Here is a 16,877-nt window from a genome sequence, read left to right as displayed (position 1 = left end):
TTCCGTATTACAGATCTCTCGTGTCATTCGTACTCCTCGGGGAAATGCCCTCCTGGTCGGGGTGGGCGGATCAGGAAAGCAGAGCCTGACGAGGTTGGCTTCATTCATTGCTGGCTACATTTCCTTCCAGATCACTCTGACAAGGTGACAAGCTTTTACTTTAACTAACCTAACGTGGATTTTGATAAAAGGTGCTCAGAGGCCACCTGAAGTTCAAATGCATTTCTCTTACATATAAAGAATCACAGTCGTTTTCCTTCTTGAATGTTGACTTATCATCTTCCCCTGTCAACCTTTGTCATAGATCATAAACATTTCACAGTCATAATTTGCTTTTGAAATATTTCAAACTCTCAGTTAGTAGCCACTTCCCTACTTTTATGTTATATATGATAGTGTATTACATGCACTTCTTTTGGTGAATTTCAGAAGACAATTGTCCCTATTGAGTGTTAATTCAGATTTCAAGAATGTTAATACAATGGAAAAATAGATGAAGATTTTATATTGGTTTACTCATTCCAACATTTCAAAATAGTTATTGAACACTGCTTATGTGTCAAGCCCTGGCTAGGTGAGCAAGGTGAATCTAGCTGTATCATCAGGGATTTTGTAGCAACTCAAAGGGACAGAAAACTAAGCAACCCAACTCACCCAATAAGGTGTGATTCATAGGCACCATCTATGATAAGGAAATACATGCAGACCAAATCGTATTGAAGCTTGAGGGAGGAGCTCCTAACCTAGTCTAGGGGATGATTGGAAAAGACTTCCTGGAGAAAGTGATTAAACTGAAACCTCAATATGAGGAAGACTGAGAGCAGAAGAGCAGTAAAGTGTGTTCAAGGCAGAAGAATCAGCACAGGTGAAGTCAGTCCTGGAAGAAGTTAAATACTGCAGAGTGTACAGTGTAGGGTGACAAATGGGAATGGAAGAGAAATGGAGGCCTTTAAAGTGATGATAAAAAGTCAGACTTCATCCCAGAGCAATAGGAAACTATTGATGAGTTGTCCCTAGGGAGGACATGTCAGGTACATTTTATGTACAGAAAATAGATAGAAGGAACTAAATTGGAATAGTTATAAGGCTGTCTCAGGGGTCTGGGCAAGCCATGATGGTGTCATGAGTGGCAGCAGTGAGAATGGAGAATAGAGAGTGGAAATGGAAAAGATCATCAGGAAGTTGGAGCTTCAGGGCTTGGTACATCCTGGTTTCTGGCTTTGGAAACTATCTAGATGGTGCTGCTTCTTATCAAGACAAGGAACTCCAGAGGAGTTGACCACAGATGTGGGTGTAGTGCAGGGAGAAAACATAATTAGCACATGAAAAGTGAACATGAAGAGATAAACAGAGGTGATTCGGAGAGGTGAAACAGAATTTCAGGATTAACCAAGATAAGGTTAGAACCAGGAGGCCAGTTTGGGAAGTTAGGTTGGGCTGAAAATCATTTGACATTAATTTCTAGGTGTAGGAGCAAGAAGTCGGGCACTGATAAGCAGAACACGCTGCTGACCTGTCTCAAGATACCTGCTAGGATGAAGGCTGAAAGTTACTAAGCATTGGGTTTGGAGATTCAAATATTTAAGCTGTTGTTACACTTTGTGTTTTGTCTGACCTATAGGGTTCTTCTTGGAGAGTAAATCCAAAGATTACTGTTTTATTCAAGTACTAGGACAGAGAGAAATAATTCTAGTTACCTTGCATATGATTCTTCTAGTTTTTGGTTGGAAATCAAGCTACATAGAAGGCAACCTGCGCAGGAAAGGGATTGGACTCAAATTTTTGTTCCTAACATTTGTATAAAACCTTGTAGTTTTCAAAGCACTTTTATGTGCACGAGCTAATTTGATCTTCAAAAAAACCTCGTGAGTTAGTAGGACAGATAGCAGTAGCCCATCTTGCAGCTGAAGCTCAGAGAGGCTATGGCTTGCCCAGCATCTCTGATCTATCTGGGAATTGATTGTAGGATTTCTGGTTTCTAGTCTTGTGTGACTTTTACTGCACCACAATGCCACATCCAGTATACCCAACCACCACTCTCACTGTGGCAGACTAGTTCCTCTGCATGTCGCACTGAGAATGATCCATTACTGATGAGATGAAGGGCCAGGGTCTTTCTTTCCTTTTCATAGCTTTCAAGATGTTATCAAACTTCTAAAGGCTTTGTATAGCCATGTGGCTAAGGCTGAGATGCAAGAGCCTCTCATTTGGGAAGCACAGCTATTTGTTGGTGTCTTAGGCCATATTATTTGAGGCAGTGGGCCCTTGAGATCCAAGAGATTGGGTTGAAAATTTCCCCCATATCACAAGAAGCTGGGTGAGATGTTTTCCTCTTTTCTCTTTCTTTCTTTCTTTCTTTTTTTGTTTCTTATTTCTTTCTTTTTCTCTTTCTTTCGTTCTTTCTTTTTTCTCTCTCTCTTTCTTTCTTTCTTCTCTCTCTCTCTAGCTTTCTCTCCCCTCCCTCCCTCTCTCCCTTCCTTCCTTCCTTCCTTCCTTCCTTCTTTCCTTCCTTCTGTCTTTCGTTCTTTCTAGAGGCTGCGTCTTCTAATTGTTTTCTGATCTCTCGGATCCTACTTTTCTAGGTGTCTTCTAGAAGTGTTTGTTTTCTGATCTCTTGGATCTCACTTCTTTAGGTGTCTTTTAGAAGTATTGATGCATAGTTGTGATATTTCCAATTCTAGGGTGTAGGTTACAGAAGTTAGAAAAAGGTAGAGTTAAATATTCACTAGTTTTTAAAAAAATCAGATGGCTTTTTGCTTTTGCACCCTGAATTCTGAGTTTATTTCATGACTAAAGTACAAATAATAATTTAGTAGGTCTGAGTCTCCAGAATTGGGATAATTTTATTTATACTTTTGGCATAATGTAGCACTCCACAGTGGGAACTCTCTAATCTTTGCTGATTGTAGGTTCACTTCCACCTAAAGATTGCTCTGGCTAATTAGAGAACCTTCAGACTGGAATATTTCATAACATTTCCAGGTAGTCTAGTACAGTGTACTGATTGCTCAGAAAACAAGCTTATTTATGTATAATACAAACGTGCAATGATGATAATGGTGTTGGGGGATGAGGCAGGCACTGTTTATAACAGAGCATCTCACTCACCCTGTATAACCAAAGCTTGCATTTATTTATTTTAGTTTAATTTGTGAGTTGTCATCTCAAATACCAATTGCCAATCAAGTATCAATAATTGAATTTGACTTTTCTATTATCATTGTCAAAAAATTTTCAGAAAGATACATTTTGAAATGTAATGACATTTGGTTGTGATAAAAATTCTATTTTTGTTCCAGGTTGACTATTCAGTATAGTTTTTTATGTAGAAACATTAATTAATTATAATGTTTTATGAAATGTGAATTTTTAAAAATTAACCAGTAACATTCATATAGAATACATACGTATATGATGGAACAAAATCAGCATTTTTTTGTTAGCTAAATGGCATAATGCATTGTTACAAGGTTCTTTCCCTCTCATGAAAATATTTTAGCCAATGACAAAATGAAAATATTTCTTTAGATCCTACAACACATCAAATCTGATGGAAGATCTGAAGGTTTTGTATAGAACGGCTGGTCAGCAAGGCAAAGGAATCACTTTTATTTTCACAGACAATGAGATTAAAGATGAGTCATTTTTGGAATATATGAACAATGTTTTATCATCAGGTGAGGTAGGAGCTCATTTATTCTTTATGTGTTTTATCCCTTCAGATTTCCTCCAACTTAGAGCTCTACATGTTTTCTTCCATTAGTGGTGTGAATAAGTGCTATTGGGGATGGGTATTAAGTGATCAGTATGAAGGATGGGTTTTTCTATTGGGTTTTTGAAGAATCAAACTCTCCATCAAAATTTGGAGCTAAGCATTTAAAACATCAGTGAATGTTCCAATAACAAATGAAAAAAACAGAAGAGCAAAGTTAGAAAGAAAGCTAATTAGATTTTTGGCATGTCCATTTACTCCCTTCCGGGGCTACAACTTTGCAGTTAATAGTAGAATCATTTATTTATTTCAAAACGTGGTGTATTTCATCTTGAAAACTTTCAATTAATTTTCTGTAGGTGAGTTCAAGAACACAAATGGAGAAAAGACATTCTATGTATTAAGCTCTATATTTTGATCTATTTTCCTATGTGTGTACTGAATCTGCATGCCTGTACTTCTTTTTAAGGTCTCTAACCTATTTGCTCGAGATGAAATTGATGAAATTAATAGCGACCTGGCATCAGTCATGAAAAAAGAATTCCCCAGGTGCCCACCTACCAATGAGAACCTGCACGACTACTTCATGAGTCGGGTCCGACAGAACCTTCATATTGTGCTCTGCTTCTCGCCAGTGGGGGAGAAATTTCGAAACAGAGCTTTGAAGTTCCCTGCCTTAATTTCAGGATGCACAATTGACTGGTTCAGCCGATGGCCCAAAGATGCTTTAGTTGCTGGTTAGTATGGAAATGTTTATGCCAGGGCATAACATGTGTTCAAGGATTCTAGTTTTTTCAGGGATGCTTGAAGGCTCTGCCTCAGCTGGATCTCCAGGCAGGCTCCAGGATGTCACAGGAAGGCACAGAGGTTTAATCTCATGGACAGCATTTGTGTTCTTTTTAAGTAGGTTTGTCAGCCCAAGAGTAGTTAAAGCCAAGTATCTCTTGGACATTTCCTTCTCAAGGCTGCAATGCTGAGAATCAAAGAGGAAAACATTATCCAGCAATTCTCTGCTGGTTTCTGTCCTTGACAAAAGATGTTGACCAGCATGGTCTCTGACTGGAGCTGCTTCTGCTTCTTTCTGATCTTCCATGCCATGGACCATTAGTGCTTCCTTACTTTGCAAATGAAATTGGAACATAAAAGTAGTAGAGGAGAGGTTAGAGAGCATACATTTAGCTTTTTTTTTTTTTGAAAGCTTTTGGTGAGAAATTGTCTGTTGATATTTTAAAAGATACAGATACCCAGGTCTCATCTCTATTACATCAGAACATCAGGAGAACCCTGATTCAGGACAGTAGTTTTCAAATTTTTAAAAATGTTTTATGCAGAAGAGCCTTATTTCCCAGTAATACCTTACAAGTAGTCCTAGTAGATAAAACAGTGAAAAGTAGATGGGGGTTGCGGGAGGAAGTGTTCTGGTGTCTCATCCTCTTTCTCCCCACTTCTACTGCCCTCACCATTGCCTCTACAGCTCTGTGGTATCCCGTCTGAGAATGACTGATTAACCCATCTCTTGCCCTTTAGAGAAGGAGAAACTGAGGAGCGTGAAGTTGAGGGTTGCCATAGGTGGAAAAAGTTAGTGGGATCAGTACTGAGACTGAAACCTAGCTTGTCTGTCTGTCTGTCTGTCTGTCTGTCTGTCTATCTATCTATATCTCTCTCTCTATTATCTATCTAAATATCTATTAATTATCTATCCATCCATCCATTGTCTATCCATCTATCTATTATCTGTCTATTATCTATCCATCCATCCATCTATCCATCATCTATTTATTGATTATCTGTCAATTACCTATTTTTAAAACAAATTCTTACCTACTGGGGAAGTTTTATTCTCAGCGCATCACTATTGACAGTAGTGGTTTTCCAATCTGTGGCTTTTAAACACAGAATATTTTAACATGTTTGTGATATAAATGTACAGCACAGTTCTGTCTTTTGTAAAGTTTGAGAAAAGGCCAGTGACTTAAAATTTAAAGTCCCATAAAAATGTAAATGTAACTGGAGGTAAGATTTTAAAACTCAAGTAGGATATACATGCAGAGCACAGATCAAGAGTATTTCAGAGCTGTGTTAAAGTTTATTATGAAATACAGTTATCAGTATGCAAGTACTTCATAAAATGCTCTGTAAAATATTATCATTAACAATAAAAATAACAATTTCAGGTGACAGATACTGTAATGTGCCATAATTAAGATGATTTAAATATGAAGCTCTTTTTGTGAAGTTCCTATTTCAGTCATCTCTTCTTTTGTAGACAAAGGTCTTATTGATCCCTCCTTTGTTAATTTCTCATTGTCCCATTCTTTCAAATCTTATCACACCAACACAAACCAAGATTACATGGATGGCAGAGAAACTTTCCTTTCTTTATCCTCAGTCACTGGCAAATATCCCAACCTTCATGCATGAATCTATTTGTTCATTTATTCAGAACGTACATATTGAGCTTCATGATGTTATTGCACAGACTCAAGACAAGACAGACTTGTCAACAGATGCAAGACAGACTGAATTCTGTACTCCAGAGTCTCTCCCCAGGAAAGCTCGTCCACAGCCTCCTTTATAATATGTGTCATCAATTTTTTCTCCAGTCTAGTCTGTCTCCTGGCTTGAAATCTGTGGACTCAACTGCCTGCCTGGTCCATTCTTATGGATGCTTCACAAGTTTCTTAAACTGAAAATGTCTGAAACTCAAAATGTCTCCCCCTTTCAGGAAGGGCCATTATCGCTCATCAAACTAGGCAACCTGAGACCCCTTTGTCATCAACACCTCCCCTTTTCTCCAACTCTCAAGTCTTATCCATCACCAAGTCATCTCCCTTTCACTGACATCCTAGGCCAAGCTATCATTGCTGCTCACCTGGAAGACCCAAATAGCTTTCTAATGATCTCTTCACCTCTTTCACCTGTTCCCCATCCATCTCACATGGCAGACAGAATAACAGTAAAAACACAAATATAGTTGCATTTGTTTCAGCTTAAAACCTTCAATGTCTTCCTATTGTTCTTAGGAAAAACCACAACCTTTAGCAAGCCCTTCATGCTGGGAAGAGCTGACCCTCCCTACCTCCCCAGGCTCTCCTGAGGTCCCTTTTCCTTCCTGCTCTGTTTTCCTGGATCCTTGAATATGCTTTTATTTTTTTTGGTTGTGTTCCATGCAATGCTCTCCTCCTGCCATTTCTCCCCACCCACTCCTCCTTTGTCTGGATAATGCTGGCTCAGCTAAATGTCATCCTTCAGGAAAATCTTCCTTTGCTTCCGTCCGTTTCCCCCCTAAGCCAGGTCCTCTGTTATCCATTCCATAGCACTCTGTGCTTTTTCTTCTTGGGATTAACCGCAGTGTGTAATTTATGTACCTAGTTGTGTTATTTATTTGATGAATGCTTACTAGACTAGAGACTAAATTAATGTCTTACTAGACTAAAAACTCCCATGAGGTCAAGAACTACACATCCTTTGTTCACAATTTCAGCAGCTGCTGGTGTTTGATACTTATGACATTGAATGAATGGATCAGACTGTGTAGAAATTCATCATCTTTCCATAATATGGCCTTGATCACTTGCAGTCTTTCTCTAGTTCAACTTTGGATATACCTCTTTGCCCTCTGAACATGCTTTAATCATCCTTATCCTTTCACACTAGTCCCTCTACCAAGAATATTCTTCTCCATCTTCTTTATTTATGCAATCTCCAAGGCTTAATCAAGATACATCACATCCTTCAATCCTCCTCTGTTCTCTTAGGAATATTTGAAATTTTCCCATTTTCTTGGACCTCCTATATCTATACCACTTATGCTTGACATAATTTACCTGCACATTTAAATCTTTTTAAACCTTTTGATAACCAGTAATTTTTGTGGTTATAGCTCCAATTTAGTCTATTTACAGCCTACATACTACATAAATATTTAATACTATGCTAGTCATAGTAATGGATAAAGTAACTAAAAGACATAAGACATGGTTTCTTTCTTCAATAAATAGAAAATCTTGTTGGGAAAATCAATGTCTCCACACCCAATACTAACCTGCCTAATGTTATTCTGAAAGAATACCATCTGTGAGTATTAGAAGTACTTAGATACTTAGGGATTTCAGTGTTATTTGTTCTTTTTAGAAAATTAGCAACAAGGTTTCTAGGAAACTATTATTTTAGATGCCTTAAGGATATTGATTCTGAATTAAATTATTATCTCCAGCAGCATCTAGAAAGAAATATATCATTTGTGTTAGCATTTCATTTAGATCATAAGAAATATTTCCAATAAAATAAAAGTATTACATTATTATGTGTTTTTTCTAATTTAAAGAAGCCCCTAGGGCTGATACTGGATTTTGTAGTAATTTTAATAACTTCCAAATAGCTTTGAAAAAAAAGTGAGTTTTTTATATGTATGAATTTAAATGGACTGAATCTGTTGATGAATCATTTAAAGAAAAATATGCTTTATGTTGTAAAATCCCTGGAGGTAGCCCCAAAACTGGCATTACTGCCTTGGTGATGGGATATTGAAGATGACAGAAGGGTTTTCTGTCCTCTTGACTGAATCTCAGCAGGCACGGGTCACTCTAAGAGGGAGTGTTCTGCTTCTTTCTGTAACCTTTCCTGCACCAGAGATCCTGGGTCTGTGGAAAAATATACTTAGAATCCATCCTGATTTTATTCTCTTTGACTTTTTGGAGAGACAAAAAGACAATTTGCTACATAAAGAATAAGGTCACCATTATTGATACTGTCTGTTCAGATAAGAAGGAAGAAAATCATTACATGATAAATACAAGGAAGATTTCAGAAAGCGGGCACTTCCCCGAGAATATCCCAGAATGCCAAGTAAAGCATTTAGCATCATGCCTGGCACATGATAGACATCGCAGCCATTGTGGTTAACACCTACACAAAATGTATCATAAGTATGAATTGTTCTATGGTTCCAGTACCTAGACTTGAACTTCTTAGAGTTTAAATCGTTCTTTGTACTGGTTGGCTAACTTATATGAGAAAATGTGACTTAATTATTGCCTTTTGGTGTATGGTAAACTGTTTTTGTAACGAAGCTGTTGAATTGTCTCTATTATTTACATAAATGTAAATACAGCCCCACAATAACAGCCTTAAGAACTTAATTTAGTGATTGAGTACTGATGGTGATAAGTACTATTTTTATGTCTTTGCCTTTTTAAGCCTTGCTTACTTGATTCATTTCTCTCCCATTTTATTGACCATATTTCTCTTTATAATACTTATGTACATAGGTTGTTTCTTCTGAGATACATGGAAATGGTTGTGATAATTTTAACTGCATTTTGTGTGATGCTTGTAAATTCCTTGGGGTTGAGACCAAGTTTCACGTTCCTCTTTCATTCCATGGCACCCGTCACAGTGGTGGCTCCGCAACAGGCATTCAGTGTACATGGTGATTGATGAGCCTATTCCCATAGCAGGGAAGGCTGTCTTAGAATTGGTCCCCCATTTGGCACTGTGGGGAAGGTAAAGGTCTCCAACAGGAGATTTTTTACCCAAACATTCTAAAAGAATACTGTAAATAAGAACTGACCACAAATGACCAGCTGCCACATTTAAGAACAAGATGACTCCAGCATAAAAAAATTTAGTGATGAGCATTTCCACATGCCAAATGCAGTCAGAGCCAGGGGGGACTAAGGGTGTGATAGGTTCTGAGTGACAAAATAAATGGCATTGTTAAATATGAGTACCAGGTGGCCACTGATTTCTGAGTTATTTGTACCATTTGTTCTGATGTAAACCATAAAACAGGTTGGCTGCTGATCAGAACCTGCAGCTGTGTAGAAGAGATGTCTCTGCACAAGCACCAGGCAACAAAGAGTGATGATAGGCTTAAAGTTTTTTTTATAGTTTTATATATAAAACCGAAAATAAAATTGTTGATGTTATAAGCCTGGGGCCAAAAATGCTGACACAGATCTACCTAGCTGGGGCTACAAAAATGGTTTGCATTCCTAAGAAATGTCTGAGTTTTAGAAATAAACAGTTAACTTTTAAAAGGGTAACTTACATACATATTTCATACACTGTCATCTTTATTATCTCTAGTGTCTGAACACTTCCTCGCTTCCTATGATATTGACTGCAGTTTGGAAATCAAGAAGGAGGTGGTCCAATGCATGGGCTCCTTCCAGGATGGGGTGGCCGAGAAGTGTGTTGATTATTTTCAGAGATTCCGACGTTCTACCCACGTGACACCCAAATCATACCTCTCCTTTATTCAGGGCTATAAGTTCATATATGGAGAAAAGCATGTGGAGGTGCAGACCCTGGCCAACAGGTAAGTGTGATGTTCTTATACAAAGCTATATTAAAGCCGTGGCTCTCAACCAAGGACAGATTTGCCCTGGTGGATATTTTGCAATGACCGGAGACACTTTTGTGTATCATAACTGTGGTGGCAGGGCAGGGAAGGGGTACTGCTGGCATGTAGTGGGTAGAGGCTTAGGGATGCTGCTAAACTTCCTGAAGTTCTTTTCCTCCACAACAAAGAATTATCCAGCCCCAAATGTCCGTGGTGCTGAGGCTGGGAAACCTTCCTCTAGAGCCTATTGATTATTCCTTGCCCAGTAGGATAAACTATTGCCAGGTTTTTATGTGGCCTACTGCGTTCTATAATATTGAGTGACATCAGGATAGAAACAATAGACCTGGAAGGGAGTTGCAAATGCAGACATCCCCTCTTCCCTCTTCTTGCCCTTCTCTTCCCATCCCTCCTGAGTGACTGAGAGGGAAAAGCCAGGTTGATGCATATGTTCACTGCCGAAGGAGTATCCCTGCTTCCCTGAAGTTTCTTCCAAATGTCACTGCTCTACCCTACGCTTTTTTGATCAGATCATCTTCCTGAGCATGGCTAGAATCAGCCAGGGTAAGGAATCCCTGGGTGGGCAATTACACGAAATGACTCTGAGGGTTCCCATCTTTATGGTCACGTTATTTCAGGTTCAGGCAGGCAGCTAGTTCCTTCCTACAGCTGTTCTGGTGGCTTTACATTTGTTTCTTAAGCCCACATTATTCTTCTTTTAACTTCATCTGTCTCTTTTGAAAAACAGGCATTATTTTCCTTCCTCCATGACTGAGCTTTAAGCCTTACAAGTCTATTGTCATTTAGCCTAATGTCATTAAGTATGTTTCCTGCGTGATACAGATTCTAGCCTTAGTGTTGTTCCTAATTTCATGACGTGTGTTCTAGCAGGTTCACTGTTCTTGCACGTGGTCTGTAAAGAACATACGTGTTATCAGTCTAGAGTCAAGACTGGACCTGTATCCTTTTTGCTAAGCCCTCTTGGGTTTGCTACTTGCATACATGCAATCTTCAGATATAACCATTACCACTCATTATTGGACCAGTACTTGAAAATTGCATCCAAGTCCTACACATTTTAACATTGCTTGCTTGGATTTTCAATCCCAGAATGAATACTGGATTGGAAAAGCTCAAAGAAGCTTCAGAGTCTGTTGCAGCCTTGAGTAAAGAACTGGAAGTGAAAGAAAAGGAACTACAAGTGGCGAACGATAAAGCCGACATGGTGGGTGGGCATTTACACATGTGCCACATTCCTTTTGAATTTTCAGTTCACAAGTGTTAATGATCTATGCATATTCACTGGCTATAACTATTGAAGTATACATTAATTTCCATTGGAATAAAATACTCTTAATTTTATGTATAAAAAACTGGGTAAGTGCGGGATGCGGAGCTTGCAGTGAGCTGAGATCGCACTACTGCACTCCAGCCTGGGTGACAGAGCGAGACTCCATCTCAAAAACAAAACAAAACAAAACAAAACAAAAAACTGGGTAAGTGAACAAAATCAACAAATCAAGGCAAAAATGTGCATTTTCAGCTGGATGTTTAATACTTTTTGATGAAATATTGTTTGCTTTATATTGAATTAGGTCTTAAAAGAAGTGACAATGAAAGCACAGGCTGCTGAAAAGGTCAAGGCTGAGGTACAGAAGGTGAAGGACAGGGCCCAGGCCATTGTGGACAGCATCTCTAAAGACAAAGCCATTGCTGAAGAAAAACTGGAAGCAGCAAAACCAGCTTTAGAAGAGGCAGAAGCTGCATTGCAGGTGCATCTATGTGATATAACAGATGTCAACTTTAGGGCTTAAGAGGCAGACTAATGCTAAAAAGATTAATAACAGCAAGGAAATGCTCTACTGGTTCAGATGAAAGCTGTATCCACTTGAGTGATTTCAAGCAATATTTTCTGCTTGAGACTTTATTAGCTCTTTATAGGTTTTGCATATTCTGCTTAACATCTCACTCTCTTCACTCATCAATGCTGGGCAATGCCATATACTGGTGGCCAAGAGTCCTGGGTCCTCATTTCAACTCTGTCGTCAATAAGCTATGTAATGTTGGAAAAGTTACATCAACTTTCTAAGGCAACATTCCCTCACTCATTCATTGAGGCCAATGGAGTAGGTGATCTGTAAGATACAACGTTTTCTGTCTATGAATTACCCAAATAAAGAACTACTGATCTGATGTAGCTCATTAATGAGAGAGTTTGAGCAGGCTTCCAACGCAATTAAACAGTACAATTGTGTATTAGTCTGTGTTCACACTGTTTAAAGATGTTACCTGAGACTGGGTAATTTATAAAAAAAAGACATTTAATTGACTCACAGTTCCGCATGGCTGGGGAGGCCTCAGGAAACTTATGATCATGGCAGAAGGTGAACGGAAGCAGACACCTTCTTCACAAGATGGCAGGAGAGAGATTAGGGGAAACTGCCACTTTGAAACCATCAGATCTCCTGAGAACTCACTCACTATCATGAGAACAGCATGGGGAAAACTGTCCCCATGATCCAATCACCTCGCACCAGGTCCCTCCCTTGACGTGTGGAGATTACAGTTTGAGATGAGATTTGGGTGGGGGCACAGAGCTAAACCATATCAAACTGTGTGGCAATATACCAATGGCAAAATTACAAAGGAGGTTGAATTTTGAGCAAATGAAATGAGTTTAGTGAACTAGGCCACACCTTAAAGGCTGGGCCAGTTTTGAAGACTCACTTTTACTAAGAAAGTTCCAGGTATGTACAAACTCTAATATTTTGACATCAGGTTACATAAATCTATACAACAAATAAGATAACAAATCTTGTGCAAAGAATGTGTCTCTTCCTATCTTGATATTAATCTGACTTTAACCAGCTCAGAGCAAAAATAAAAAATACCTCCAGATGTTAGATAACTGTTCTATTGCCACAGCATATAGGAGATTATATAACAGTCATATTTCTTGGCCTGCAGAAAAGAGAGGACTTTAATGCTTAGGTGAAACAGGTTGAGTTTTTGTTCCCCTTTCCAACCTCTTTTACCTGGGCATCTAACACAGCTGAGCACCATGCTATTTGAAAATTATTTTTAAAGCTAAAGTAAAGTAAGCATGCCTAGCCCTTACATTTTATATAACTTCAATTTGACCCTACCCTACTTTCCTCACTGGCTGCTGTTCTATTTTTCTCTTTTCTTTTATAACTACGCACCTCAAATAAAGGTCTGTTTGCCATTTTCAGTTCTCTACTACACATTCACCCTAACTTCCAGCTGTCTGGCTTTCATAAATGCTAGTATTAATATATTAAAACAGGCTGGGCATGGTGGCTCACGCCTGTAATTCCAGTACTTTGGGAGGCCGAGGTGAGCAGATCACCTGATGTCAGGAGTTTGAGACCAACCTGGCCAACATGGTGAAACTCTGTCTCTACTAAAAATACAAAAATTAGCCAGGCATGGTGGTGTGTGCCTGTAGTCCCAGCTATTCAGGAGGCTGAGGCACGAGAATCACTTGAACCTGGGAGGGGGAGGTTGCAGTGAGCTGAGATTACGCCACTGCACTCCAGCCTGGGTGACAGAGCGAGACTCAGGTCTCAAAATAAAAAACAAAAGCAAAACTATATATATACAAACCTTTTGAAGGTATGTAATTACATTCCTAATTTACCAAGTTTAGTGTTTTTTCTTTGTCCTCAGTCCTTGGAGAAAAAATCATTCACTTTTATGAGAAAGTCATTGGTTACTGTCTTTTGATAGAAAGGATGCAAATACAAACCAGATGGATGTTTTGAAGATCTGGAAGGAAGGAATATATACTATTTGTCTTAGAGATAGGATTGTTTCCAATTCTTACATTTAACATTTTGTCGATACTTATTCCATAGAGAGTTTTAGGTGATTGAGCAGTTATTATCAACCAAAACAGGTGTATGTGACTATTAAATCATTTACTCTATAAGTGTATACATACTAGAAATGGAATGGAACTTTTCTAAGAGAGAGCTTAGTAAAATTCATATTGCTCAAGTCCCATCATTTAAAGGTCAGTTCCCAGCTAAGAAACCTCTGATTATTCAATCTGTCAGCCCTGTGGCTACCCTCTGGTGTCAGTCCACAGTGACCAGCCTGAATTGTTTAAGAGAGAGAGGCAGATTCTTGACCTACATAGCTAATGGGTAAAAAAGCACTGCAAATACTATAATTCTCCTGGTTTTGAACCTCGAAATCTACTTATGTGCTGACTATTCTTTTTCTTTCAGATTTTGCCTTTCTTTTTTCTGGCACAAAGCCATCTGTGCACTTTTAGAGAAGTCACAGCTCTTTATCTGCTCGCCAGCATTGCTTTCCTGTCACTGCTAGTTTGAATAGTAGAAATGTGAACTTGTTGGAACATGGTGTTTCTTTGGGATTAAATATGCATCTAGACCCCATGGTTCTGCGTCTAACTTAAAACAGTTTTCTGTCCTCTGTTGAAATAGCAGCATTTGGACATGCAAGGTTTGCTTGTCTGTGCTTTCCTATCTGAGGTTGGGTGATCTTTCCTTTCATCCCCCAGACCATCAGGCCTTCGGACATCGCCACTGTCCGCACATTGGGCCGCCCCCCTCACCTCATCATGAGGATCATGGATTGCGTACTGCTGCTGTTTCAAAGGAAAGTCAATGCTGTGAAAATTGACCTGGAAAAAAGCTGTACCATGCCCTCCTGGCAGGAATCCTTAAAACTGATGACTGCAGGGAACTTTTTACAGAACTTACAGGTTGGTAGTTCAGTGGTGATGGGCTAAGAGGGAACTCATTCTTCACTGGTGTATGAGTCCTTTTGGTAGAATAAGTTTCTAAAGAAAGAACTCACTCTACATACATGTTTTTTTCAGAGTAAAACTTTCTGTCTCAAATATAAAACATTATAAGCATTAGAGTTTTTCCTGACAGATTTTAGTTGTATTAAAGCATCATCAGTGTTATGTATACTTCAATAAAAGTTAAAAAATCATTTTAAGAAGACAATAAATATGTATTTATATTATATTCACATGAATACAAATATTTGTATTTTGCATTTCTCAGTAGTAATTTTTTAGTATTAATTTACAGCTTTTTTAATTTTATGAGCTAGAACTTAACATGAATAAATGCACAAATTTTAAATGTATAACTTGATGAATATTTACATATGTATATACCTATTTGTGAACACTGGAAGAAAAATATATATTTTCAGACCCCAGAAATCTCTTGTGCCCCAACCAAGTCAATAACTTTCCTTAAGATAATTATATCCTTACCTTTATCCAGATAATTAGCTTTGCCTGTTTTGAAATTTGCATATATGAAATAATATTGTATGAACGCTTTTGTTTTGACCTTTTTCATTCAACATGTCTGTGAAATTCATTCTTATTGTTGCAAGTGACAGTCTTTCTTTTTTCACTGTTACATAGTTTGCCAGTATATAAATGTGCTGTAGTGTGTGTGAGAAATGTTTAACAACTGATTCTTAAGGGAGAAAGGAAAAAAGAAAAAGAAAAAAAAAGCTCTGATTTGAAGTCTTGCCGTGGTGTAAGCACTCCCATGATGGCTGTTTTAAGCTGCCAAAATGATGTTGCTGAATCTAGAGTTGAGAAGAGGTGCATGGTAGCAGCCATTGTATAGTGTTTCCACCATGTAGATACAATAGTTGTAGATGACCTCAAAAACACAGATGATAGTAAAATTTAGTCTAAGAATTAGCAAGTTACGAGCTTTGACTATAATCTTTGTTTGAGATATCATTTATTTAATTGTAAGCTTATATATTTTAATTTTTAATAATGGCTGAGTCTAACAAGTTTGCAGAATTCTTGGAAATTTAACAATCATTTCTTACAAGGCTGTTTGAACCAGCACCAGTGTGAAACACTATAATATGCTTCATTTTGTTTGTCCCTTGTACTTTTGATGAATTTTGGGCTTAGTATCAATTTATGGCTATTATAAATCAAGCTGCTGTGAATATTGGTCATTTGGTGGCTCTAGGTATGCATTCCTGTTGGTTTCATACTCAGGAGTGGAATTTCTGGGACTTTGGTTATAGACATTTAATCAGCTTTGGTAGGTAGTGCTGAAGAGTTTTCAAAACTGATGTATCTATATATATATACCTACCAGTAGTGTATAAGTTGCTCAACATCTTCACCATTTTCTACTTTTAGCTACTCTGATGAGTTTGTAGTGGTGTCTTATTATTGTTGGCTTCATTTGCATTTCCCAACCTTTTCATAGGCTTATGAGCCTCTGGGGAATTCTTTTGTTAAGTGCCTGTTGGAGTTTCTTGTCCAGTTATTTTTTTTTATTACTTTGTAGAATTTCCTTATATATAAAATATGACTAATTTGTCATTTATATGTTTGCAAATATCTTCTGCTGCTTTCCGGCATTAGTTGTTCCCTCGATTAATGGTGTCTTTTGATAAACAGAAATTCTTAGGTTTAATGTAGCCCAATTTATTAATATTTTCCCTAATAGTGCTTTCTATGTTCTGTTTAGGATATCTTTGCCCACATCCAAGGTAGATTTCTAGTTTTCTTCTGGAAGCTTTCTTGTCTTTTCTTTCATGTTCAAATCTCAAAACAACTAATTGGTAATACCCAGTCCACCTCTATTTCCCAAGTTGTGAATTCAGCACCATCTTTCTTTTGGTTTTCAATTCAGCATTGCTCAAGTGACTGCTATGTCTGGAGCCTGTGGTGAGGTGCACACAGCAGCTATAACGATAAGTAGCTTATGAAACTAGTGGGCCAAACAGACTTGTCCCAGATAATTATAATATGAGACTCTGCCAATA

The 16,877-nt window shown here is 38.1% G+C and overlaps 1 protein-coding gene across 1 annotated transcript in view; it reads left to right on the top strand.

Annotated features, from left to right (window-relative positions):
• DNAH5 (dynein axonemal heavy chain 5) overlaps nucleotides 1-16,877 on the top strand; it is a 323,290-nt gene that overhangs the window by 232,971 nt on the left and 73,442 nt on the right. The window contains exons 53-59 of the mRNA XM_024247511.3: nucleotides 14-144; nucleotides 3,529-3,682; nucleotides 4,182-4,449; nucleotides 9,803-10,034; nucleotides 11,169-11,283; nucleotides 11,654-11,830; nucleotides 14,608-14,811. Of these exons, the coding sequence (XP_024103279.2) occupies nucleotides 14-144; nucleotides 3,529-3,682; nucleotides 4,182-4,449; nucleotides 9,803-10,034; nucleotides 11,169-11,283; nucleotides 11,654-11,830; nucleotides 14,608-14,811 (1,281 nt within the window). The remainder of the gene's footprint in view (nucleotides 1-13; nucleotides 145-3,528; nucleotides 3,683-4,181; nucleotides 4,450-9,802; nucleotides 10,035-11,168; nucleotides 11,284-11,653; nucleotides 11,831-14,607; nucleotides 14,812-16,877) is intronic.

Source organism: Pongo abelii, chromosome 4 (genome assembly GCF_028885655.2).
Source record: "Pongo abelii isolate AG06213 chromosome 4, NHGRI_mPonAbe1-v2.0_pri, whole genome shotgun sequence".
Taxonomy (NCBI): domain Eukaryota; kingdom Metazoa; phylum Chordata; class Mammalia; order Primates; family Hominidae; genus Pongo; species Pongo abelii.
Note: the sequence above shows the minus strand (reverse complement) of the source record. Positions and strands in the feature narration are given on the sequence as shown.